Source organism: Pseudorca crassidens, chromosome 1 (assembly GCF_039906515.1).
Source record: "Pseudorca crassidens isolate mPseCra1 chromosome 1, mPseCra1.hap1, whole genome shotgun sequence".
Taxonomy (NCBI): domain Eukaryota; kingdom Metazoa; phylum Chordata; class Mammalia; order Artiodactyla; family Delphinidae; genus Pseudorca; species Pseudorca crassidens.
Window position 1 is genome coordinate 119,466,264 of NC_090296.1, and position 26,843 is coordinate 119,493,106.

The 26,843-nt window shown below is 35.9% G+C and overlaps 1 protein-coding gene and 1 non-coding gene across 12 annotated transcripts in view; one reads left to right on the plus strand and one right to left on the minus strand.

Moving 5' to 3' along the window:
- MYO9A (myosin IXA) overlaps nucleotides 1–26,843 on the minus strand; it is a 271,301-nt gene that overhangs the window by 8,637 nt on the left and 235,821 nt on the right. For 8 of the 11 annotated variants that reach the window (XM_067752245.1, XM_067752263.1, XM_067752254.1 and 5 more), the window contains 5 exons: nucleotides 25,602–25,730; nucleotides 24,693–24,798; nucleotides 23,797–23,928; nucleotides 22,756–22,879; nucleotides 21,155–21,208 (listed from right to left, as the gene is read on the minus strand). In XM_067752245.1, coding sequence (XP_067608346.1) covers nucleotides 21,155–21,208; nucleotides 22,756–22,879; nucleotides 23,797–23,928; nucleotides 24,693–24,798; nucleotides 25,602–25,730 — 545 coding nt within the window. The remainder of the gene's footprint in view (nucleotides 1–21,154; nucleotides 21,209–22,755; nucleotides 22,880–23,796; nucleotides 23,929–24,692; nucleotides 24,799–25,601; nucleotides 25,731–26,843) is intronic. The other 3 variants (XM_067752306.1, XM_067752292.1, XM_067752282.1) reach the window with 1 other exon arrangement.
- Nucleotides 23,575–23,647, plus strand: TRNAG-UCC (transfer RNA glycine (anticodon UCC)). The gene has a single exon. It is a non-coding gene; the product is annotated as a tRNA-Gly (tRNA).

A 26,843-nucleotide genomic window follows, 5' to 3' on the forward strand; every position in this document is an offset into this window, starting at 1 on the left:
ACTACCATATTGAACAGTGCAGATTTAGAACATTTCCATCAACAAAGAAAGTTCTGATGGACAACACTGCTCTATAACTTTAACCTTGGAATACACAGTCTCTCTAGGAAGACTACAGAAACAGGTCTTAAAACTCAGTTTTATTTTTTTAAAAAAGTCATTTATATATTACAGGGTGTTAGTGAGAGATATTCTCTAAGAACAACTCAAGAAACTTCTTTCTTGAGATCAGAGGGGGAAAAAAATCTCATTGTTTTAACTGGTTACCTTGCACAGAACTTTCACTTCTGATAATGGCAGACTAGGTATTTAAAATTAAACCTCCTGCTGAGAACAACTGGACCAAACATAAAAAACCCAACATATTCTTGAAGGCACCAGAGAACTAACAAGGTAGACCAAGATGAGGCTAGCCCAGCATTCAGGGCTAATTTAAATTTAAGAAGAGGTGGATGAGAGTCTGAGCAGAGTTTTGACAGACTACAGCAGGAGTCAGCAAATTATGGCCCCTGGGCCAAATCTGTCCTTGTGCCTGATTTTGTAAATAAAGCTTTACTGAAATGCCTTCATGCTCATTAATTCACGCACTGTCTATGGCTCTTCTGCAGAATAATGGTAGCACTGATGGTTGCAAGAGATTGTATGGTCCACAACGCCTCAAGTATTTACTCTCTGGTCCTTTACAGAAAAAGTTTGCCAACCTCTGGGGTAAAGAATAATAGTCCAGACCCAGGCAAGGGTGTGGGCTGCAGTGGGCTCCATTCCCATCCATGCCTGATACTGGGACCCCTAAGGTTTGCATCCTAGATATAAGTGTAAGTTGAAATTATTATGGTCCTTGCAGATACTGAAGCCTAGCTTCAAGTCTTTTGAATGGTTCAGAAAATTGTAATCCCTAAAACTGGATTAAAGTAACCCCAGTTTGCTAGTACCCTAGGACCTGGCAGAAGAAATGAAAACACTATCTGGAGGAAAGTAACATCATCTCAGGTTTCAAAATATTTTTACAAATAATTTTTAAAAATACTATGTCTCACACACAACAAAAGGCAACCAAGCACAAAAGGAGACAAGACAATGTAAATGAAAACCAATAAAAACAACAGAAACCTTCAATGACACCAGATATTGTTGCTCTCAGAACAGACTTAAAATAGCCATGCTGAAGGAAAGAGATAGAAAGACATAGTTGAATTAGTGGACCAGAAGTTAGGTCAGAAGAAAATACAAAGAATCAAGCAGAGAAAACAAAACAAAACAAAAAATTTTCTAGAAAAATTGAGAAAAGTTGATAGAAGAACACAATAAAAAGATCTACCATATACAAAAAGATTACCAGGAGAGAAGAGAGATCCTGTAGAAGAAATAACAAAAAGATAATGGCAGAACATTTTTCAAAACTAATTAAAGATATCAACCTACTGACTAAAGAAAGCCTTTGACCTCTAGGAAAGATAAATAAAAAGAAGTCCATACCTAGAGACAGCTGCTAAAAATTAAAGGCAAGAGAAAATCGTAAAAGCAGTCAAAAAAAAAAAAAAAGTACCTGCCACAAAGAAGCAACTGTTTGATTCAAAGCTTACTTTTCAACAGAAACAATGTAAGTCAGAAAACAATAAATGGTATTTTCAAAAGAGGAAAGGAAAAAGTAACTGCCAATCTAGAATTCTATACATCACAAAAACAAACTTCAAGAATGAAGTTGAAATAAAGACATTTTCAGACATACTAAGACAGGAAATCTGTCACCAGCTGATCTGCACTAAAGGAAGGGCAGACAGAAAATGACCCAAGAAGAAAAGTCAGGGAGGAAGAAATGAAGAGTACTGAAAACGGTAAATATGTAAGTCTAAAATAATTTGCATAAAACATAAGAATAATGTGTTGAATTTAAAATACACTGGGAATTAAAAACATAACAACAACATCAACTACATCATATAATAGCTAAAGCATATTAAAGACCTTGCATTATCTGGGAAAAAAATAAAAGTACCAATTAACAGACTGTGATAAACCACAAATTTATGTTGTAATCTTTAGGTTGACTACTAAAAGAAGAGTAAAAAAGTATAAAACTTCAAAACTAACGAAGGAAAAAAATGGAATAATAGAAAGTAGCCAAAAGAAAAAGGCAAGAATGAACCAAAAAAGGAAAGAAAGAAAAGAAACATATGTCAGGTAAGAAAAATTAAAAGCACAAAATAAAATAGTAGATTTAAATCCAAATATATCAGTGATTACATTAAATTAAGTAGATTAAATGCTCTAGTTAAAATCTGAAGATTATCAGACTGTATTAAAAAAAGAAAACCCAACTATATTAAGTTTACAAAGCATGCATATAAAACATTCAGAATTCAGAAAGGCTGAAAGTAAAAAGGTTGGCGTAAAAGACTTACCATGTCAGCACAGAGAAAACAAGTGTGTACACACCAATCAGTAAATTCATAGAACTGAACAACTTAATAAACATAAGTGATATAACAGACATACATAGAATTCACGATCTAACTACAGAATATTCATTACTTTAAAGCACATACAGCAAGACAATACATTTCCAAGGGTTCAAATCGTTTATCTGACCTTTAAATTAATTTAAAGTAAGTTTTCTGACAGTGCAGTTACAAAGAGAAAACTAAAAATCCCTATGTATGCAGAATTTAAGAAATAGACTTCTATGAATAAAGAAGATATGGTATATATATGAAATAATGCCATTTGCAGCAACATGGATGGACCTAGAGATTATCATACTAAGTGAAGTAAGTCAGAAAGAGAAAGACAAATACCATATGATATCACTTATATGTGGAATCTAAAATATGACACAAATGAACTTATCTACGAAACAGAAAAAGACTCACAGACATAGAGAACAGACTTGTGGTTGCCAAGGTGGAAGGAGGTAAGGGAGAGATGGATTGGGAGTTTTGGATTAGCAGATGCAAACTATCAATATTATATATAGAATGGATAAACAACAAGGTCCTACTGTATAGCACAGGGAACTATATTCAATATCCTGTATAAACCATAATGGAAAAGAATATGAAAAGAATGTATATATATGTATAAATGAGTCACTCTACTGTACAGCAGAAATTAACACAACATTGTAAATCAAATATACTTGAATAAAAAAAAAATAAGACTTCTAAAACACCCATAGCCCAGCCAAAGAAGAAATCACAATGAAAATTTTAAAATTCTTTGAACAGTAATATCAAAATCTATGGGATACGGTTTAACTCTGCCTATATTAAAGTTATAGCCTTATATGCATATATTAGAAAAAAAGAAAAGTTAAAAATTAAAGAGGTAAGTATCTATTTCAGGAAACTAGATAGAGAACAACAAAATAAACTCAAGGAGAAAAAAGAAAATAAACAGTAAATAAACATTAGAAAAAAGAGGACCAGAGCCAAAATGTAACTCTTTGAAAAGACTAATAAAAGATTTTAAACTCTGGCAAAATTGGTAAGAGAAAAAGAATTTACAAATAACCAAAGGCGGGAATGAAAACGGGACATCACTAAAAATCTAGTAGACATGAAAAGGATAAGAGGCTACTATGAACAACTTTATGTCAATAAATCTGAAATTTTATACAAAGTGGAGAAATTTCTACAAAAATCCAAGTAATACTGTCAAAAATTTACAAATGTGATTAATCTTATAAATTGAATCTATAAATAAAACCTTTACAGAGAGAAAAGTGGAAGCCTACATGATTTCACTAGTAAACAAGAAGAAATAACACACAAATTCTTCCACAGAATTAAAAATAAGGGCTACTCTCCAACTCATTCTTAGAGGCCAGCATAAGCTTGATACCAAAACATAAGGACATTAAAAGGAAAGTCTATTATAGGACAATTTTAGTCATAAACAGGGGTGTAAAATTCTAAACAACATACTGTAAATCAAATCAAGCAATATATAAGGAGAATATTACATCATGACTAAGTTGGATTTATTGCACTAGTATAATGATTTAACATTCAGAAATTCACTCATTGTAAAATGTCATAACAATAAAATTAAAAAGTCTCATGCACACCTCAATACACGCAGTAAAGGAATTTCATAAAATTCAATATTAAATCACAATTACAACTCTTAGAAAACCAGGAATAGAAGGGAACATATTTAATATCATCAAGCATCTATAAAAATTCTATAGCAAACATCATACTTAGTGGTAAAAGGCTGAAAGCTTTCCCTTTGAGACTGGGAACATGCCAAGAATGATCCCTATCACCACTTCCTTTCAACATAGCATTGAAGGTTCTAGCTAGCGTAAGAAAAAGAAATAAAAGGCAGAAGGATTATGAAAGAACAAATGAAACTATCATTATTCATGAACAATATGACTGTAGAGGTAGGAAATCCAAAGGAATGCACAGAAAAATTGTTAGAATAAGTGGAAAAATACCAAAATCAATTGTATTTTTATTTAACAAGCAAAAAAGAGAAAACTAAAAGAGAATACAAAACTAAAAGAGAATACAAAAAATTTAAAATAACATTTATAATTGAATTAAAATTATTAAAATCCTAGTAACAATTCAAATAATTCAAAAGATGTGTAAGATATCTATATACAAAACTATAAAACAATTTTGAGAGGAACTAATGATCTACATGAATGGAGAGATATATCATGTTCACGGATGGGAACACTCAATATTGTAAAAATATCAATTCTCCCTGAAGTGATCTCTAAATTCAATGCAATCTCAATAAAAATCCCAAGACAATTTTTGTGAAGCTGATTCTATAATGTATATGGCAATACTGTATACAGAGCCAAGAAGAGTCAAAACGCTATTGAAGAAGGAGGTAGGATGACTTGTTCTAGCAGATATTTTTAGAAAGCTATAGTAATTAAAGTAGTGGTGTTGGTACAAAGTCAAAACAGAGAGCCTAGAAAGAGAGCCACACATATATAGACTCTTGATTGATCACAAAAGGGGAACTTCAGAGCAGTATGGAAAGGATGCTTTTTTAAATAAACAGTGCTGGAAAAACTGGATACCCATGTGGAAACATAAAGACCACTCCCTACACTATACCACATACAAAAATTTTTTCCAGATGGATTATATATCTAAATATGAAAGGCAAAACAATAAAGTTTTTAGAAGATAATAAAGATTATCTTTATAACTTCAGGTAGTAAAAAACTTCTTAAACATGACCCTAAAAGTACTAGTCTAAAGGAAACGACTGGTAAGGTAGCCTACATTACAATTAAGAACATCCTGTTCATCAAAAGACACCTTTAAGAGTGGAAGAAGAAAGCTTCAACAGAAGTAACCAATAAAGGGTATGTATCCAGAATTCATAAAGAACTCCTACAGATCAGAGAAAGACAGACAACCCAATTAGAAAACTGGGCAAGAGTTCTGAACAGGTCCTTCACAAAAGAGCATATCCAAACTGCCAACATACTTACGAAAAGGTGCTTAAGCACATTAGAGTCACAACACAGAAATTTAAAATAAGGCCCCAATGATACATCCACTAAAATGGTTAAAATTAAGGAATCTGGCAATATAAGTGCTGGGGAGGAAGTGGAGCAATTGGGAACTCTCATACACTGCTAGTAAAGTACAACCATTTTGGAAAAAAAGTTTGGCATTATGTACTCAGGTTGAAGATATATATCCTGTGACTCAGTAATTCCACTCCTACATAACCCCCACAAAAATACATCCATGTGTCCATCCAAACTACATGTAACAGAATGTTCATAGCAACATTATTCATAATTCCCCCAAACACAAGCCAAATGTCCAGCAATACTAGAATGGATAAACTGTGGTATACATATAGACTGGAATACTATACAGTAACATATATGAGCTACAATGAAACACAATAATATGGATAAGTCTTACACACATAAGGTTGATGAAATAAGTCAGATATAAAATAATACCTATTATATGATTCCATTTATATAAAACTCAAAAACAGACCAAACAAAACTATAGTGCTCAGGGATACATACTTTAGTGGGAAAACAACAAAGAAAACAGAGTAACTCAAGTTATTGCTTACCTTTGGGGGAGAGAAAGGATTGCGATTGGAAAGAGAAAGAGAAGAGCTTCTGGGGGTGCTGGCAATGTTCTATTTCTTGACCTGAGGTTGCTATGTGGATGTTTACTTCATAATTCATTAAGATGCAGATGTATGTTTCTGTGCTTTTTTTTTTAATGTGTTGTATTTCTCAACAAGTAAGAGCTCCTCTTCAAAGTTAACTATTTATGCAAATATACTACTATCTTTTGAATAGAATGGGACAATAAACTGACAGATTTCTGAGTTGATTTTGGGAAGAAGAAAGGAAGACATGCCGTCTCAGAAACAGAAACTGCTGAGCTAGCCCAAATGGTAAGGTGAAAGTAGAAGGTAGTTCTAAGGGCATTCAGACTGACTCTTCCAAGCTCACGCCCTCTAAAACATGCAACAGGATGAATAGTAGGAGGATGAAAAGACTGCTATTCCACTTTTAGTTCTGAGAGCAAGAAGTAAAGAATATGCTAAGAAAAAGGCCCTCAAAACAAAAGGTCAGTCTGCAAATTTAATAGAGGATAACTACGGAAAAGATAGCATTGTGGAATGGACGCAGAGAACAGGGTTTGGAGTTGGTATCAACAGTGTTAAAGTCCATTATGACTGGTCAGAATTACATTATAAATTCCAAGACAGCTTCTCATTACATATCACTGTGACTATTTTAATGAAGCCAAATGAACAACTAAAACTTAATGTGATATAAAAGCCTCAGGGAGCTGGAAAAATCTGAGCTTACTCCTAGTATTCACTTCCCAGTATTCAATAAAAGAGCTGCCTTTGTTCGGCATTCATACCATCACCTGGCCGCCTAAAGTACTTCACTACGGGTTAGCTAAGAATTACTTAACAGAGCTGAAGAAAATCAAACTCCACAGGTGTGATCTCTCTTAAGATAGCATTAAATAAAGATTAAGGAAAAGCTGGAACCCCTACAGCCCAGAGTTCTCTTACAAGGTCAGAGAAAGTAAATTTTAAAGTTAATTACATAGAGCTTTTAGAAACATGGGAAAATGCTAATACTGTGTTAAAAACTGGACATAAACTGGTATACCATAGGTTCTTTTAAAATCTGCAAATATATAAAGGTATTTCCTGAGTGGAATAATATCCTTTATTCTCCATACTTTTCCATAGTAAGCATAATTTAGTTTTTTTAAATGGGATTTCTTTTTTTATAGCAACATTCACTATATATTCTCTTTCAGTGGTTTTATCCATAATTGTTTTTCTACCATCACTGCAAAAGTCAACAGAGTAAAAAAGGCAAATATTTTCTTCACATTATGAAAAAAATATTTGACCTTGTGGACTCCCTGGAAAGAGTTAGCAGTTAACACTTTGAGAAGTGGTTTGTAGTATCCTTTGATCATTTTCCACTAGGTCTTTCTCCTATTTATTTGTAGGGGCTTCTCCTCATTAACTAGGGCAAATCAGACTTTGTGATATGAGTTGTAAATATTTTCTTACTGTATATCATTTCCCTTTTGCCTTGCTTATGGTCATTTCTGTCATGCATTAATACTTGATAACTATGCCAATGAACCTATGAACATTTCTTTTAATGGTTTTATATAATAGAAATACCTCCTCTACTCCAAGATCACAGTATATTTTTCTAACATAATAGGGATTTTATTGGTTTTGATTGATCACATAGTTCATGAACAATGTGTACCCAATTGTTAATATAAGTACTGAAAAACCTATAAAGCCATATTGTAATCCTTTTCTGAACAGTTATGCCAGTGACGTTCCAGCTTAAACTCTAGAGACAAATTATTCCGAAAATCAAGATTTCAACTACAATTATTTTCAAATGTTGATGAGTGTTAGGTCTAAAGTCCCACTTATCCACGATTTAATATACACAATATTCAAATTTCCAACCTCTCATTAACAAAGTTACTAGGAAAAGCTGGATTACCACTACCAAAGACATCACAGATAACACAGTTACGACAGAGAGCCAAGATCAAGAAGCAATTTAAGACATTACTATGCTTTTGGAGAGTTAACTATTTTCAGTTTGTAAAGAAAAATAAACTAGCACTGATTTCACCCTTTCAAAATGGGAGAAGGTGGAATTCCCTTCTTCTTAAAAAACATATTTGTAACTGAACTCATAGAAACAGAGAGTAGATCGGTGGTTGCCAGGGGCTGGGGTGTGGGGGAAATGGGTGATAGTGGTCAAAGGGTATAAATTTCCAGTTACAAGATGAATAAATTCTGGGGATGTAATGTACAGCATACTGACTGCAGTTAACAATACTGTATTATATGCTTAAAAGTTGCTAAGAGAGTAGATCTTAAATGTTGTTACCACCAAAAAAAAAAAAAAGAAATAAGTAACTATATGAAGTAATGGATGTGTTAAGTAACCTTACTGTGGTAATCATTTCATTATATATATATAATGATATATGATATAATGATATATGATATATGATATAATGATATATATATAAATATATATACATATATAAAATCATCACATTGTACACCTTAAATTTACACAATATTATATATCAACTATATCTCAATGTATATAATCTCAATATATATACTAGGAGAAAAAGAAAAACCAAAACACATGTTTTTAGAGATCTAAAAAAGTCACATTTAAAAAATTGATTAAAAAAATTCTACTGGATTGTACAAGAAGTACAATACAGGGCCCACTGACTTGATAAATTATATTAATGTAATCACACTTGGCTTCAGTTTCTCTGTTATCTTAAGGTGTTTTTAGTTTCTTTATTAGCTACTTCAGTCTGTTTTCCTTTTGCTCCCCTTTCCCCTTTTGTTCCTATTTTTTTCCCTAAAGATTTATCCTTTTCTGCCTCCTGTTACATATTGGTTTCAACTTTTGTAGGAAAGGTGTATCTGGTAACCTTCTTCATCGCCTCTTGGGCTCTTCCATAACTGCCCTTTCAGCTGAATTAAACTTCTTCTTGGATGTTTTGGCAATGTGAAGTTGAAGAGGTGGAATGCTTTTGTGCCTGCAGGATACAGGGCAGTAAACAGCTCTGCAAAGCTAGGTTGCCTGAGCTGTAAGACATCCCTCTGTATCTGCAGGTTCTGCATTCTTGGATTCAACCAACTGCAGAATGAAAATATTTGAAAAAAATTTCCCTAAAATTCCAAAAAACAAAACTTGAATTTGCCACCATGCACTAACAACTATTTACATAGCATTACATAACAACTATTTACATTTACATTGAATTAGGCATGGTAAGTAATCTAGGGATGATTTAAAGTATGCAGGACACCTATCCTTCTCAAACTATTCCCAAAAACTGAAGAGGAAGAAATGCTTCTGAACTCTTTCTATGAGGTCAGCATCACCCTGATGTCAAAACCAAAGACACCACAAAAAAAAGATAATTACAGGCCAATGTCACTGATGAACACAGACATAAAAGTCCTTAACAAAACACTAGCAAACCAAATTCAACAATACATTATAAGGATCATACCATGATCAAGTAGGATTTATCCCAGGGATGCAGGATGGTTCAACACCCACAAATCAATCAATGTGATACACCACATTAACAAACTGAAGAATAAAAATTATGATCATCTCAACAGATGCAGAAAAAACTTTGACAAAATTCAATATCCATTTATGATAAAAACTCTCAACAAAGTGGGTATAGAGAACAAACCTCAACATAATAAATGCCATATATGACAAACCTAACATCACACTCAATGGTGAAAAGCTGAAAGCATTTCCTCTAAGATCAGAAACAAAGATGCCCACTCTCATCACTTTTATTTAACATAGTATTGAAGTCGTAGCCACAGTAATCAGACAAGAAAAATAAAAGGAATACAAATTGCAAAGGAGGAAGTAAAACTGTCACTGTTTGCAGATGACATGATACCATACATATAAAAAAATCCTAAAGATACCACTGAAAAAATATGAGAATAAATTAATTGACTAAAGTTTCAGGATACAAAATTAATATACAGAAATCTGATGTGTTTCTATACACTAAAAATGAACTATCAGAAAGAGGAATTAAGAAAACAATTCTATTTACAACTGCATCAAAAAGAAGAAAATACCTAGGAATAAATCTAACCAAGGAGATAAAAGACCTGTACTTGGAAAACTAAAAGACACCAATGAAAGAAACTGAAGATGATACAAACAAATAGAAAGATATACCATGTTCATGGATTGGAAGAATTAATACTGTTAAAATCACAAATACTACCCAAGGCAATCTACAGATTAAATGTAATCCCTATCAAAACACCAATGGCATTTTTCACAGAACTAGAACAAATAATTCCAAAATGTGTATGGAAACACAGAAGACTCCAAATAGCCAAACCAATCTTGAGAAAGAACAACAAAACTAGAGGTATCACATGCCCTGATTTCAAAATATACTGAAAAGCTACAGTAATCAAAACAGTATGGTACTGGAACAAAAACAGACACATAGATCACTGGAACAGAAACCCGAGTGTCCAGAAATAAACCCACGCTTATATGGTTAATTAATCTACAACAAAGGAGGCAAGAATATACAAGGGGAAAAGACAGCTTCTTCAACAAATGGTGTTGGGACAACTGAACAGCTACATGCAAAAGAATCAAACTGGATTACTTTCTCATACCATATACAAAAATAAACACAAAATGCATTAAAGACTTAAATGTAAGACCTGAAACCATAAAACTCCTAGAAGAAAACACAGGCAGTATGCTCTTTGACATTGGTGTTAGCAATATTTTTTTGGATATGTCTCCTTAGTCAAGTGAAAAAAAAGCAAAAATAAACAAATGGGACTACATCAAACTAAAAAGCTTCTGCACAGTGAAGGAAGTTATCAACAAAATGAAAAGGCAGCCTACTGAACAGGAAAATATATTTGCAAATGATATATCTAACAAGGGGTTAATATCCAAAAATATACAAAGAACTCATACAACTCAACTTCAAAATGACAAACAACCTAATTAAAAAATGAGCAGAGCACCTCAATAGACATTTTTCCAAAGACAACATACAGATGGCCAACAGACACATGAAAAGATGTTCAACATCACTATCATCAAGGAAATGCAAATCAAAACCACAATGAGATATCAACTCACACCTGTCAGAATGGCTATTATCAAAAAGACAGCAGGTAAGTGTTGGTGAGGATGTGGAGAAAAGGGAACTCCTGTGCACTGTTGGTGGGAATGTGAATTGGTACATGAAAGATTGTATGAAGGATCCTCAAAAAATTAAAAATAGAACTATCATATGATCTAACAATTCCACTCCTGGATATTTATCCAGATAAAACAAAAACACTAATTTGAAAAGATATATACACCCCTATGTTCACTGCAGCATTATCTACAATAGCCCACATATGAAAGCAACTTAAGTATCCAATGATAGATGACTGGATAAAGAAGATGAAGTATATTATATGTATGCATGTATGTGTATACACACATACATACACACATAATGGAATATTAATCATAAAAAAAGAATGAAATCCTGTCATTAGCAACAACATGGATGGACCTCGATTATGCTACGTGAAATACGTCAAACACAGAAAGACAAGTAATGCATGATTTCACTTATATGTGGAATCTAAACAAACAAACAAACATAACAAAACAGAAACAGATTAATAGATACAAAGAACTGGTGGTTGCCAAAGAGAAGGGGGGTAGGGGGATGAGTTAAATAGGTGAGGGAGATTAAAAGGTACAAACTTCCAGTTATAAAGTACATAAGTCATGTGGATGTAACGTACAGCATAGGGAATATAGCCAATAATATTGTAATAACTTTCTATGGTGACAGATGGTAATCAGACTTATTGTGGTGATCATTTTGTAATGTATAAAAATATCAAATCAGTATACTGTACACTTGAATATTGTAAATCAATTATACTTCAAATAAAAAATAAAGTATAATGGGAGGATGTGTGTAGGTTATATGCAAATACTATTCCATTTTTTTTTAAACAGGAACTTTATTTTGTTTGTTTATTTTTGGCTGTGTCGGGTCTTCACTGCTGCGTGGGCTTTCTCTAGTTGAAACAAGCGGGGGCTACTCTTTGTTGTGGTTCACAGGCTTCTCATTGCAGTGGCTTCTCTTGTTGTGGAGCACAGGCTCTAGGCATGTGGGCTTCGGTAGTTGTGGCACATGGGCTCAGTAGCTGTGGCTCATGGGCTCTAGAGCTCAGGCTCAATAGCTGTGGTGCATGGGCTTAGTTGCTCCGCGGCATGTGGGATCTTCCCAGATCAGGGCTCGAACCTGTGTCCCCTGCACTGGCAGGCGCATTCTTAACCACTGCGCCACCAGGGAAGCCCTTTGCCATTTTACATAATGAACTTGAGCATCCTAGAAATTTGGTATCTTTGGGGCGGGGGTTCTGAAACCCCTATCATAGTATTCCCTGTGGATACTGAGAGATGACTATACTCCTAGCACTTTTATTTTTAAATTTTTAGTCTTTGATTAATTTAGATCAACATTTTAGTTTTTCTTGTTTTTTCTCCACATGACTATCCTTTTTTACTTCACCATTTATTGAATAGTATACCTCTGAAATGTCACTCACTTTAATGTTTATGATCCTTTCTTTTTCTTTTTTAAGGATTTTCTTAGTTTTCCTGCTTCCTTATTTTCTTATTATCAATTTTAGTAGCATCTTGTCAAGGTCCCCCCAAATATTCTTTTGTTGTTTTTATTGACATCACATCTTGTTGGTAAAATGTTACAAAACTCTTTCCTTGTCTATGAGAATTTGATCTTTGGTCCATGTTCTAGCTCAGGACCCTGGAAACCTGATAAAGGTAGCATGTAAATGATGTTACTAGACAACATTGTCTCTGGCAAAAATTACCGATTGGCATCTGAAGAAGGAATGATAAATTATAAATATCTAGTTGAAACCTATATATTTAGACTCTTTGAGTGTGGAGTCTGCTGTAATTAGACATATCCCTTGCAGGGACCCAGGAAACCATGTCTGGAATTTTATGAAAGATACTGACTCCTGTGGAGGCATGAAACTTCTAAGGCAGAACAGATCTGCAACCACTAAATGTGGACCTCTTTTTCCTTGCACTTGAGCTGTGACTTGAGAGACTAAAGATATAGCTAACACCCTGATGGTGGCGTGGCAGCATGACTCGCTACAACGACTCTGGCATAAAAGGAAGACCTTATGTTGTCTGCTGGCATGCTGTGCTTCCTGTCCCATATTCTTCTACATGATTCTGATGCCAAGTGTAGCTCACGGTAGTCTTATGAGTCTGAAAGTTTAGGTGAGTCTCAACAGATCCTCTCTCCATCCTACTGGGTGTTAGAACAATAAATGAATAGATGAATTTAGGAAGAACTGACATCTTTATATATTCAGTCTTCCTTTCCAAATGCATTTATTTGTTCAAATCTTCTTTTGTAATTCTTGGGGTTTAAGACTCTGTCTGTATAAATCTTCCACATTTCTTGTTCTACATTTCTTAAGTATATTCTTTGGTATTTTATGTTGCTGTTTTGAGTGCATGCTAATAAAAATGGGCATTTTTCTTCCATTATATCATCCAATGGGTAGTACATATCAAAGTTATCAATGGTACTCAGATACCCTATAATTTTAATTAGTTTTTAAGTTGATTTTCTTGAGTTTTGCATATATACAATCATAATGAAAATAGTGATAATTCTACTTCTTCTTATAAGTTTTATACCTCTGATTCCTTTTTATTACCCAATTGCATTAGATAGTACCTCCAGATCAAGGGCAAATAACAATGAGGATAATGGACATTCTTGCCTTTTCCCAGTTTTAATTAGAAAGCTTCCAATGTTTCTCCATTAAGCAAGATACTGGTTTGGGGGATATAACAGATATATTTTATCATGCTAAGGAATTATAGATATATCCCTATTTTAATAAGAATTTAAAAAATAATACCTGTATAATTATATCAAATGCCCCTTAAATATCTATGAGGATAATATTATATTTTTCCTACAGATCAATTAACATGGTGAATTATGCTAATCGAATCATTCTTGCATTCCTGGGTTAAATCACACTTAGTCAAAGTTTATGTTTATGGGCCACTGAGCTATGCTTGCTAATATTTTAACTTGGGATTTGGGGATTAATATTGACAGATGAGGCAGTTCTGAATTTATATATCAAGTGTTCTATTGATATACACATATGTGTATATATATGTGTGTAAATATATATATATCTCAGTGTATCAAGCCCTGTTCTGTGGCTTTACAAGTATAAACTCATTTAATCCTGTGAGTCTGGTACTATTAACTCCAGTTTATACATGAGAAAACTGAGGCATGGAGATTAAATGACTTGCCCATGTCACAATAGCTAGTAATCTGGTGCTAGGATTTAAACACAAAAGTTTAGTCCAGAGCCCATCCTGTACTCTGCTGCCTTTAATACTTTCATGTAAAATTTTTGTTAGTTTTTCTTTTTCGGGCAGGGTGTTAAAAAGTACCAATGTTACACTCTTTTCATAAAAAAAGACCTTTTCCCTCTCAGCTCTGGAACAGATTAAATTGTATTGTTATGTTTTTAAAGGGTTGGTAAAATTCCTCTGTGAAACTTTATGTCCAGTGTTTTTAAAAGAGGAAAGTCTTAGACAATCTTTGATGGCCTCTCAAGGCCTAAAAAGATCAAATCCAAACTACTAATCCTGGAATTTAAGAACCCAAAAACTTATTTGCTAATTCATTATATCTTATCACTCTTCCCTTCCTTCATTCTTACCAAGAAATCTTACATTCTAGCCATTGAAGTTTATTCAGTGTTCTCAGGTATTAAGTCATCTAGCTCTCTATGCTTCCCTACAGCTTTCTGAACAGACAAGATGAGATTTAGTAAACTGAACTACAACTATTTATACCTTTGCTTACTAGACTGTTAATTTATCTAAAGAAGAGACCTTGTCATTTCTATACCTCCAGCACCTAGCACAAGTGCCTAAAACACAACAGAACTGTTACATTTTTGTTAAAAAAATGAATGAGAATAAATGAAAATGAATCAATAAGTGGGGCTAGGAAGACAGGTCTCATCTGCAGAAGAGAATGGGAAGGAAAAAAAGATGTGTCTAAAGTGTAGTCTAAAATGAGAAGTACCTCTGAAGAAACATAGATGGAACGTAGTCTCATTTTTATTTAGTAAAACTGTAAGTTTAAAAATATCAAATGGATTTACAATACTGAATTGAATTCATGTTTTAACTCTACAAAAATCTTCCTAAAATAATAAAAGAAGGGCTTCCCTGGTGGCGCAGTGGTTGAGAGTCCGCCTGCCAATGCAGGGGACACGGGTTCATGCCCTGGTCTGGGAAGATCCCACATGCCGCGGAGCGGCTGGGCTCGTGAGCCATGGCCACTGAGCCTGCGCGCCCAGAGCCTGTGCTCCGCAACAGGAGAGGCCACAACAGTGAGAGGCCCGCGTACCGCAAAAAAATAAATAAATAAATTAAATAAATAATAATAAAAGAAACATAAAACTATGAATACCATAGGACTGTCATAACTTCACTACATGTACATAAGGAAAAAGTTCAAGGGAAATATAAGTATTCTAAAATATTAATAGAAAATTGTGATTTTCTTCCTGCTTTTTGCACTTTACCCTACTGTTCAAATTTTTCCACAATGAGCATGAAACAAGTATGTAAATGTGTCTTTTATGTAGAAACACAAGATCTTAGATTTATCAAATGCCTAATTTTAAAAGACATTATATACTGTAAGAGAAAGAAGTAATTCCAGTCATTTGAAAATGATAAATATAAAATAGTTTATCTTCCAAGTTCTGTGAGAAAACAGCTTCTTTAAAAGCACTGAGTACATCATTATACAAAAAGAGCTAGTATTAAGTTTCAAATCTGAATTGTTTAAAAAAGGAGATAAAAGAGTGAAATGAAAATATTTAACAATCGATTTTTAGGATACAACTGGTAGATCTAGCAGCAAAAATTGCATAGGGAGCCACCATCATTTATGCTTGTCTAGTATTCTGTACTTTTTACTCTCTAAACTCTCAACCCACCTGGCTCACTCACTCTGCTGTTTGTAAATCTTCACCTTCTCTTCTCTCACATATAATCCTGTCATCCCAAGATCACAGAATCCTTATATTTCCTTACTTCCTAACTTCTGCCTTTTATTCCCCCAAACCTAATTTTCAGGCCTCTTGAAGAGCGTCACGTCCCCTTGCCAGATATTACTGTAGTTCTTCCACTCCTATGGAATTCTATCTACAAGAATTCCCTACATAACTTTTCTTCCCATTTGTCCACATCTGAGAGAGATGATTTCAAGGCTTCAAAAGAGATGCTTCTTTCACAATTCACAAAAAGGAGCACAAATACTGTTCTCCTTTTGCCTACTCTCCCAAAGAGGTCCTGTGCCTAATCCTCCTCATCATTGGCGCTGCATGTTTCCTGCATGTGGATCTTCAAGTAATGCCTCTTGCTTACCATCGTGATCTTTGAAAGAGGGTTCCGGAGGAATAGAAAAAGCAAGGGTCTTCTGTTGTGGTGTTATCAAAGAGAACACTACACGTTCTTATTACAAGAAAAAATTATTAACTGTATGTGGTGATGAATGTTAGCTAAGCTTATTATGATAATCACTTCACAATATATACATATATCAAATCATTGTGCTATACCTAAAACTAAGAATGTTATATGTCAATTATATCTTGAAAAAAAAAAAGATTAATACTACAAAAATACTTTCTGGTCAGTACCAGAAACAGTAAGAACACTTCTATATTCTCAGAAAATCTTCATTCTCTGGGTCTGATTCTTATTATGTCAAGTCACCTGAATGTGAACAGTAGACTTAGACAGCATGCACTAACATAAGGAAATGACAGGACCCTTTGCTAGAATCAAGTCCACACTTGGAATATCTTTTTCTTTTGGAGCTCTTCAAAGCTGCCACATTTCAATTGATTCTTAACTTTCCAATTATTAATACTTAACTTCTGGAAGGGCATTTCTTGCTTCTTTTGGTGTTCTCAGTTGCATAGCTTACCCCCACAGATCCACAATGATACAGAATTGCAGGTATGCAAATTTCTAACAGAGACATGCAGGTAAGTTCTTCAATAAGCCTAGATGACGCAAAATTTATAAGTACTGCCAACCACTATGAGCGCCGCAAGAAAATCCTGAAAAGACTTAGAGCAATTTTAAAATTCCAAACTGAGTACATAAAATAGCAACTGATACTATTTTTAAAAATTAGAATGTTGTTTTTAAAATGCTTTTTTTAGAACCCCTGTTCAACTAGACTCATCATGAAGAAAGCACTCCACATTAAAGTTTTGGAAGTACTGCACATTATATGCTAAACTTTGTTTGGCTATGAAAACCTTTGTGTGTAACATCTTTCAAGAGGATAATTTGTGAGGGTTCTATGGATTAGTAAACTTTATTTCAAATTATATTCTTCATATTATATTATCTTAAATAATACTAAATCAATACTTATGCTTAGAATTATAACAAAAATAAGTTACAAAAAAAACCTATTTGTTATAGAAGAGGCATAACTGGATGGACTGTGAGCATATCATATTCTGAAATCCTACTCTGGGAATAGCCTAGAGTCAAAGATTATGCTCCATAAATCTAATTCTGTGGAAAGTACATGGTAGCAGAAACATATTTTCAAAATGACATGATCAGGATTCAACCTATTATAGTGATGGCAAATATGATTACTTACAAGTCAAGAGTCTCCTAACTGATATATGGCTGCCAGTCTTGCCCATCTCTAATCCATTCTTCTTTAGAATGCTACCAGCTATTTTTCTAAAAGAAATGATGGTGACATTCCCCTACTTCAAAACCTTTCCATAGCTCCCAAGTGCTTCAAAACGGGAAAATTCAAAATTCTTTTTTTTTTTTTTTTTGTGGTACGCGGGCCTCTCACTGTTGTGGCCTCTCCCATTGCGGAGCACAGGCTCCGGACGCGCAGGCTCAGCGGCCATGGCTCACGGGCCCAGCCGCTCCACAGCATGTGGGATCTTCCCAGACCGGGGCACGAACCCGTGTCCCCTGCATCGGCAGGTGGACTCTCAACCACTGCGCCACCAGGGAAGCCCCAAAATTCTTAATGCTGCACATCTGGTTCCAGTCTACCTTCCCAAACTCTTCTGCCACTTCCACACCACCTGACCAGCTCAAGCAACACAAGGCAGTCATTATTCACAGATATCTGTTTCGTGCTTCTTTGCCTCTGGAATTGTCATTCCCCTGTCTTCTCACCATTTGTTAAATTACTACTCATCTTTCAACACCCAACCCAAATGACTTTTCACATTGGCAATAATATAACATACTTTTTGAAAATTCATTTCACTCTTCATTTCAGCAAAGTCACCATTGTATTTAATTATGGAATAGCAATTTTTTCATCTATGAAGACCTGAATACTATTGACTTTGATTAGTTTATTTGTAGTGAATAACCTAAAACTCACTGCTCTCTCCTAGATTCAATTCTTAGATTCAATCCCTTAGATGCTGAATGAATACCAAATACGTCCTAGACACGGTCTTGTTCTTAAGTCTGGGACTAACACCTTTTCTACAGCTAGAGATGCATATGCAATAGGATGTTAAGTGGGATTTTTCCTCTTGTTGCAAACTTGTGGCTAAGATCCAAAGCTGAGGATAATTAAGCAGCCCTTCTTCTAGCTTTAAAGAGCCAAGAGTAGTTGGTACCAGCTTCTCCTCTCAGGGCTTACTGAGAGTTTCATTTTTTTAAATCAATACTGTGATCAATATTCTAACACCTTTCCCTCAATGTAAATCTAAAAAGGCTAAAAAGAAAGAGGGGTTATTGGAATTTCAGGGAAACACAGAGTTTATGAAAAGAGGATATTCCCTCCCCTCTTACAGGAAAACGGCAGTGTCATCACTGAATCCAGAAGGTAAGAATCAAGGTTTGAGTTCATCTAAAAGAAAGGGAAACTGGTATTTCATTCCATTAGGTTGTCTGTATAGGCAAAAGACTTACTGATTTGCAACTCTGTTATATGCACAGGGGAAAAGAGAAGTGGGGAAAGAGTGTGGTGGGAAGAGTCAGATAGAGAGGTAGGCAAGACTTACCCACCTTGAGTTCTTGGGAACCAAGAGGTATGAAAAATGTAACCTTTCCCCCAGTGTGCTTGTAGGCCCTAGAAATGGCCATAGGAGGTAGATCTGATTGGGTAACGTCTTGAGGCAAAAAAAAGACATACATATCAGAGTCGCACAGTATGAATGCCATCCGTCAGGTTTAGCCAGAAGGTGTAACCAAAGCAAGGGACTGCCAATGCCTATAGCCTTCTGCTCACTGTCAGCAGGGTCAATTGGAGATACCACTTATCTTCATTTAGCCTACTGACAATGAATTTGAATAGTAGTGCTGAACAACCAAGAATACTGTCACCTCAATACTGGCATATCACGTAGAATTCTGCCTTTCCTATATCACTCCTCTCAGTTTCAACACCAGAGGAAGAAACAGCACAAGAAAGAGGGTGGGCAGGGACTTCCTTGGTGGTGCAGTGGTTAAGAATCTGCCTGCCAAGGCAGGGGACACAGGTTCGAGCCCTGGTCCGGGAAGATCCCACATGCCATGGAGCAACTGAGCCCGTGCACCACAACTACTGAGCCTGCACTCTAGAGCCCGTGAGCCACAATTACTGAGCCTGTGCTCTGGAGCCTGCGAGCCACAACTACTGAGCCCATGTGCCACAACTACTGAATGAAGCCTGCGTGCCTAGAGCCCGTACTCTGCAACAAAGACAAGCCACCACAATGAGAAGCCTGCGCACCACAACAAAGAGTAGTCCCCACTCGCCACAACTAGAGAAAGCCCACACACAGCAATGAAGACCCAACACAGCCAAAATATAAATAAATAAATAAAAAATTTAAAAGAACAAAAACAAAACAAACAACTCTTGGAGTCAGGTATGTTCTGGAATTTCGAAATTAAAAAAAAAAAAACAAGGAAAAAAGGAGGGAGGGCAGAAGTGTATGACAAAAAGAACCTACTCACTCACCCCCAAAGTTTTCAGCCCCAGATTAAGGTCTAGTCTATCCTGGAAGAAAGTGATGAGTACTGGATCAAGCCTGTGGCTGATGTTATAATATGAAGATATAATATGAAGAGAACTAAGTCTTAAATACCGGACTAAGACTAGAGCATTTAAAAATTACGGAATAGTCAAAAGATGCTGTTAAGGTAGCTGATATCCAGTAGAAAAGGGGATTTTGACATGGTAGAGTTGGAAGGCAGTTACTAGATAAAAAGCAAAACTGACTGACATTTATATCCCAGCAAACTGACATCCTTAATGAACTGGTTACACATAGATGGATAGTCTTTGCAATTAGTTTCCATATATATTGGTGTTCCATCTCTCCATTCTTTTTTTTATATGAAATCCTGGTATGAGATCTATTATACTATTATTATTTAAGTCTAGAACCAGTCCATCAATTTGCTCACTACTACTTGCAGCACTGTCTAAAAAATGCTGAGTAGATAACAGTCATACTTCTACGTCTAGGAAGACACCATCAAAGTCACAGATAGAAATGGGCAAATAAGTATTTCTAATGATGGAGAATGCTAAAAACAGTAATAGGTTTTTATGTAATAAAGGAAGAGACTGATGAGAACAAAGCTCACAGAGCAGAAATTTATTTGATACCTTAATGCTTTCAATGTTCACCTTTCAATGATCCAACCAAAGAAGAAATCCACAAAGAGGAAAAACCAGTATATTATAAATGGACATTGTTCAACTGCATGACACAGAGGAAAGAAAATAAAGGTTCTAAAGAAAGAGAGTAAGAGAAAAGCAAGTGAAGGCTGATCAGGAAGTGGGACCTGAATTGGGGCTGCACATGGAGGGTGGACAGGCATGGATGATAGACAGAGCAGAACAACTCCTGGATGGATGAGAGACAATAATGTAAAGTGGCTGTGACACATTGCAATATTAATACATACCGAGACTGAATTGCGGGTAATGCTCATAAATCTAACTGCAATTAGTACAGGTTTCTGGATTAGGAAGGACATGAAAAGGAAAGCAGAAGGTTAGAATGTACATGTCATTGCCCCATTAAAGAGGTTTAATCTTTCAATGGAATGAATATATCTGTCTTCCGCAGCATCAGCAAAAAAGCACAGCTTGTCTACCTGCTTTGAAAAGTAGCCTTATAGTAAAAGGTCTCTTCCTGTCTTCCCTGGATGGGCACTGCTAACTTGGGCCTCTCAGAACTGAGTTCATAAAAATTCATACTACAGAAAGGGTTTTTTTTTTTTTTTTTTTTTTTTTTTTTGCGATACATGGGCCTCTCACTGTTGTGACCTCTTCCATTGCGGAGCACAGGCTCTGGACACGCAGGCCCAGTGGCCATGGCTCATGGGCCCAGCTGCTCCACAGCATGTGGGATCTTCCTGGACCGGGGCACGAACCCGTGTCCCCTGCATTGGTAGGCGGACTCTCAACCACTGCGCCACCAGGGAAGCCCAGGGTTTCACCTTTAAATGGGGTTTCTGTTTTCATTTCCTGGAGAAAAGATTCAGAACGTGTTCTGTGATGAGCTTTATTTAATACCTTTACTGATTGGAGAAATTCTGTGTTTATGTTTGTTTTTAGAGAACACCCTTCATTAACTTAATCTACAGACATTTGTTGTGCACTTGTCCTGTGCCAGGCAGTTTAATAGTAAAGGAAGAAATGGAGTTACTTTAATGCTAACCTAAGTATAAACTACCAAGTATAGAGGAAGTATTGCTAGGCCTCTGCAAAAACATGGGCACAATGATGGGGAAGCCTGTTTCTCTTTAGAGATTTACTGGGGATCTGATTGGGTGTTCACTAATACAGTTTTGTTTTACAATTCAGGGGAAGGGTAGTAAATGGGCAATAATTAAACTTTAATGCAACAATAGGTTTCCAGTTATCTAGACCCTACTGATTATTGGTCAGTGTGAAATGGAGTTGTTTATATATAGGTCACCAGTTACAAAGGAAGATATTAAACAGACAAATGGGCAAATGGAAGAAATAAATTATCATTTTTGTAAGGCTTTTTTCAAAACCTAGCAATAAACCCTCAAAGAAATCTTTATTTGATAATAGTAGACTCATAGTGGAGTTCTATATCCTATGACTCACATTCTTGCAAGTGAGTAAGTTCTCTACATCCCAGAACTATTGGCCGGACCACCAAAAGTGACATGGTTGAGGTTGGGAACAGACGGTGGAAGAAAGTAGACTCAAAAGTTAGGGTGGGTTACGTTTTCATAGAAAGGACAGGAAAAGAAAACAGGGCAAATTATTAAACCACCAACATTTTACCCAAATACTTGATTTTAAAAATTCTTCATAGTTAACTGTATTCTGTGTATATAACTAAAGACAGCTCAAAGAACAAACATGAGGCATACATAGTACCCTGAGATAAGGTGACTTTTTTTTTTTTCACTTGTTCCATGTGAAAAAGATTCGAAGAATAATCTCTCTCTACATATCATAATATGTACTTAAAATCTGAGGAAGGCTCCCATTTCCCCCTGTGATTCCATGTCCTGCATCTTACCATTGATCTACGAATCAGTGACAGCCTGGTCTTTGCCTTATTCTCAGCAAATTCCAGGCTACTGATGTCTTTGAGACGAGCCTTATATTTATTCATTTGTTCCACAACAATCAGCTCCACACAGCTGAAACAGGAAAAGAGAAAACTGTTAAGTGCTGAAGTCAATCAAATAAATTGTCAAATCAAATAAATTGTAGCACCCACAGACTATTTTTCAGCTAAGTGTGGTAGATAGTTGGAGGATAAAAGAAAAATCAACATCCCTTATTTTATGAGCTCAGAGACAGGGTTTATAATGGTGGTTCACAACTTTGGCTGCACTTTAGTACCCATCTGAGGAGCAGTTGTAAGTCCCAATGCCTAGGCCACACCCCCGACCAATTAAATCACTCTCTGGGAATGGGACGCAAACACTAGGCTTTTTTGGGGAAAGCTCCTTTTGCAGAAAAGGTTAAGAATCACCACTCTAGAAGGAAATCAGAGGTCCATGAAAAAAGGGCAAGGTGAAATACAGGAATATTGAAGTATTAAGACCAAAGGGATTCGGAGCCATAAGACTACAGTTAGACTAGATTACAGGAAAACACAAAGTATATGTAATTTGGTAAAATGGTATTTTAAAATACATTTGGAAACTATAATCATTCCTAAAGAAAAGCCAAATTTAAAAAATAAGGCCCTTCAAAACAAATGATGCTTAGTTGAATAGAACCTAAAGGAATTTTTCATCTTCAGCATAAAAAAGCCCAGTGGCACCTAGCAATCTTATTAAAAACATATGAACTTAAAAAAAAAAAAAAAATCATTTGCTAGGGGAACTCCCTGGTGGTCCAGTGGTTAGGACTCTGTACTTCCACTGCAGGGGGCCCTGGTTCGATCCCTGGTCGGGGAACTAAGATCCCTGCAAGACATGCAGCATGGTCAAAAAAAAGAAAAAGGAAAAAAAAAGAAATCATTCACTATGTTTGATATCTGGATAAAGTGACTACACTGACTCAGAAGTCCCTGGGGTCTTGCAGAGGTGATGGTGACTGGCCTTACGTGGTAGTCTTACTGATGTCCTGCACACTTTGTAGTGGGTCGATGGTGTCAGGGCAGCGGAGAATGCAGGGTGCAAATACAATGGCCAAAGCATTAGCAGACATTCGATTAGTGTCTTCCTGTAGAGCAATCCTAAGAAACAAAAAAAACAAGTGAAACTAGGATGAAAAAGGAAAATTGCAGGGAGGTAGGCAGAAGAGATGAGAGAAAGAAGATCAGTGACATCAACTGCATAGTACTGGAAAGATGTTCCTATCAGTTGAAGGAAGATACTGTAGACTTTTCCCAAATCTGTTCCTTTGCCTCTGGAAAGTGTACTTTTACTCTGTTCCTTGAAGCAATTCAGGCAAGCAGAGAGCTGATCAAGGAAAAATTTGTGACTCACTGCCCCAGGTCACCGTTACTAGATGAACATGTCTACAGAATGTAGACACTTTAAGGCATTTTCAAACAGTCATGTAAGATATGTATCCAAAGAAAAAGGTGGCTTTCTTCCCAACTATTGCTAATATTTACAATCAGAAGAGAGAGACTACCCCTGAATTGTCTTTTGTCAGTCAATTCCTGAGCTCCGTCTGAACCCTCCTCCTATGAATTAGGTTATGTCAACAGACACACAGCCTTTCTAGCTCGGGAGTTAGATAACAGGCTAGGCTACACAGCGCCACCATGAGACTGAGGTGTTACATGGCTCAAACAGGGCAGAGAAGCACCTGCCATGCAATCTAACTCAGCGGAGGATTTCTGCTCCAAGGAATCATAACCACCTGTTTGAGGCATTGACTTTATCAACAGGAAAAAAAAAGATCTGTCAGTTTTTCATACAAAGGAGCTCTTCATTTATTTAAAAGAATCCAAGAGAAACTGTTAAGTGTTCCTTTGTTTCTTGAAGTTACCTGACTAGATGAAAGATGAGGCGTTCCAGTGTATTGAGATGAGTTCGGGAGAGCTGGTCAATCACAGAGTATACACCACGGATTGTCTCTTTCCTCTCCTGAAGGCCTGAAAGCAGTAAGAGCAGCAAATAAGAATGAATATCCTCTCTTATACACTACATATTCCTTCTGGACAGACCCTAGGTAGCAAGGGCGACTGGCTCTAGGGTTGATTTTTAGGAGTTTTAGCTATACCTGTATAGCAGAAGAACAACTCACAGTTACCACTAATCTCCCTTTGCTTGAGTTCTATACTCTCTAAGCAGTCTCATGAGTTTTAATCTATAGCCCAGTAATTCTTGATTACAGCAAGGGGCAAGAGATGCCCTAGTTTTTCAGGCATTTTGTGGCAAACCAATTCCCCATTAAAATTAATAAATTGTTATATAAGTTATAAATCAGTCTTATGGGAATTGAGGAGTCAGGCCTCAGGGCCTAAACACTTGTAGGTAGGCCTTAATCAATATCCTACACATCTGTAGCACTGAAAAACTAAACCAACATGTTAGGCATGGCTTAAAATAGACAGCCAACTTTACACTGAGTTCTTGCCTAGATTCACAATTTAAATGAATATAAATCTCCTATTTAATTTTTAAATTTGTTTATAACCTTAGTCTTTCAATCTCTTTGTAAGAAGCAACTAGGTGACCTGCTCAGAAAGTTTTTAGGACACTGACCTTTTAATGAGTTTCTAAAAAAGTTAACATTTGAAAAGGTGAGAGTTCACTGGCAGTTTTGTACTGACTGTATCATTTTTGGATCTATATGAACTAAACCAACTGAGAGGACGGCTAAATAATCTAATATGAAGATGGCATTCCTTTCCCAAGTGCAGGCCTTCCCTGAACCCAGGAAGCCTGTGCTTACCCATAGCTCGAAGAAATTCCTCATAGAGTTCAAAGGTCATGAGTGGATTGGGCAAATCACGAAGCCATTGTTTGAATACACTTGCAATGACGTGTATGTTATAGTCATCTAGGTTTACATTCTCAGCATCTATTCAGAGACAAGAGTTAGATAAGAAAGCCAAAACATGCAGAGAGTCAAATAATTCACTTTAGAAACTATCATGATTGAAAAATGCCTTCATGTTCTTAATCAGACTATCTTCTACAATCTAATTCCATGCTTTGGAACAGTGCTCCTACTGTGGTAAAGGAACAGTTGTTGTTTGTTGGTTGTTTTTCAAATGTCGCGGACTGATAGGTGTGTAAAATAAAAGATCACAAGTTTTCATGTCAAGGCACTGTTAAATTGCTATGAATGTTTCTAAATGCTTTTTCTCAATTTCTGTACTTCTCTTGTGAATTGGTCTGTGAACGATACTTCTAGTAGTGATGCTTCAGATGACAAACATAAAAAAGGCCCAAAGGACAGTTTCTAAAAGTCAGACTGATTTTAAGTCATTTTCAGAGATGAAATGACAGTGATAATTGAGCTTAGGAAATGTAAAGAAAATCTTTACTCTGCTTCACTTATAAACTCCCTAGGGTTATACATGAGATGACTGGGATGACATAGGATGAATGATGCCTGTGGGTAGATTCTTGGTGACACAGGGACAAACTTTGCACCTATATGTGATTCAAAAAGATCTATTCCTGGGAATTCCCTGGTGGTCCAGTGGTTAGAACTCCGTGCTTTCACTGCCGAGGGCCCAGGCTCAATCCCTGGACGGGGAAGTAAGATCCCACAAGCCATGCAGTCCGACAAAAAAAAAATCTATTCCTTTCTAATAGTGGTGAAGAGTAGAAGTTGAACATAAAGCCAAAGTCAAACCTCTGCATACATTCCAGGACTGAGGCTAGAGCTCTACACAGATACATGTTCAGTTCACTACTTATCCATTTAAATAACTATGTCATCAATGTAGGAAGGCAAGAATATGCATCAGAAAGAGCACCACTTGGAGTCAGAATAACAGAGACTAACAGGCAATAGTTTAGATTATGGGTTAAATGCCAGCTTTGTCACTTATTGGTGGTGAGTCTTTGGGCAAGATCCTGTGTAAGCCTCAGTTTCTTCATCTGTAAACAGGGATAATAATCACTGTTTGGGAAGATTAGTACAAAGATCTGTTGTGAAAATTAATACAAAAACATCAGCACA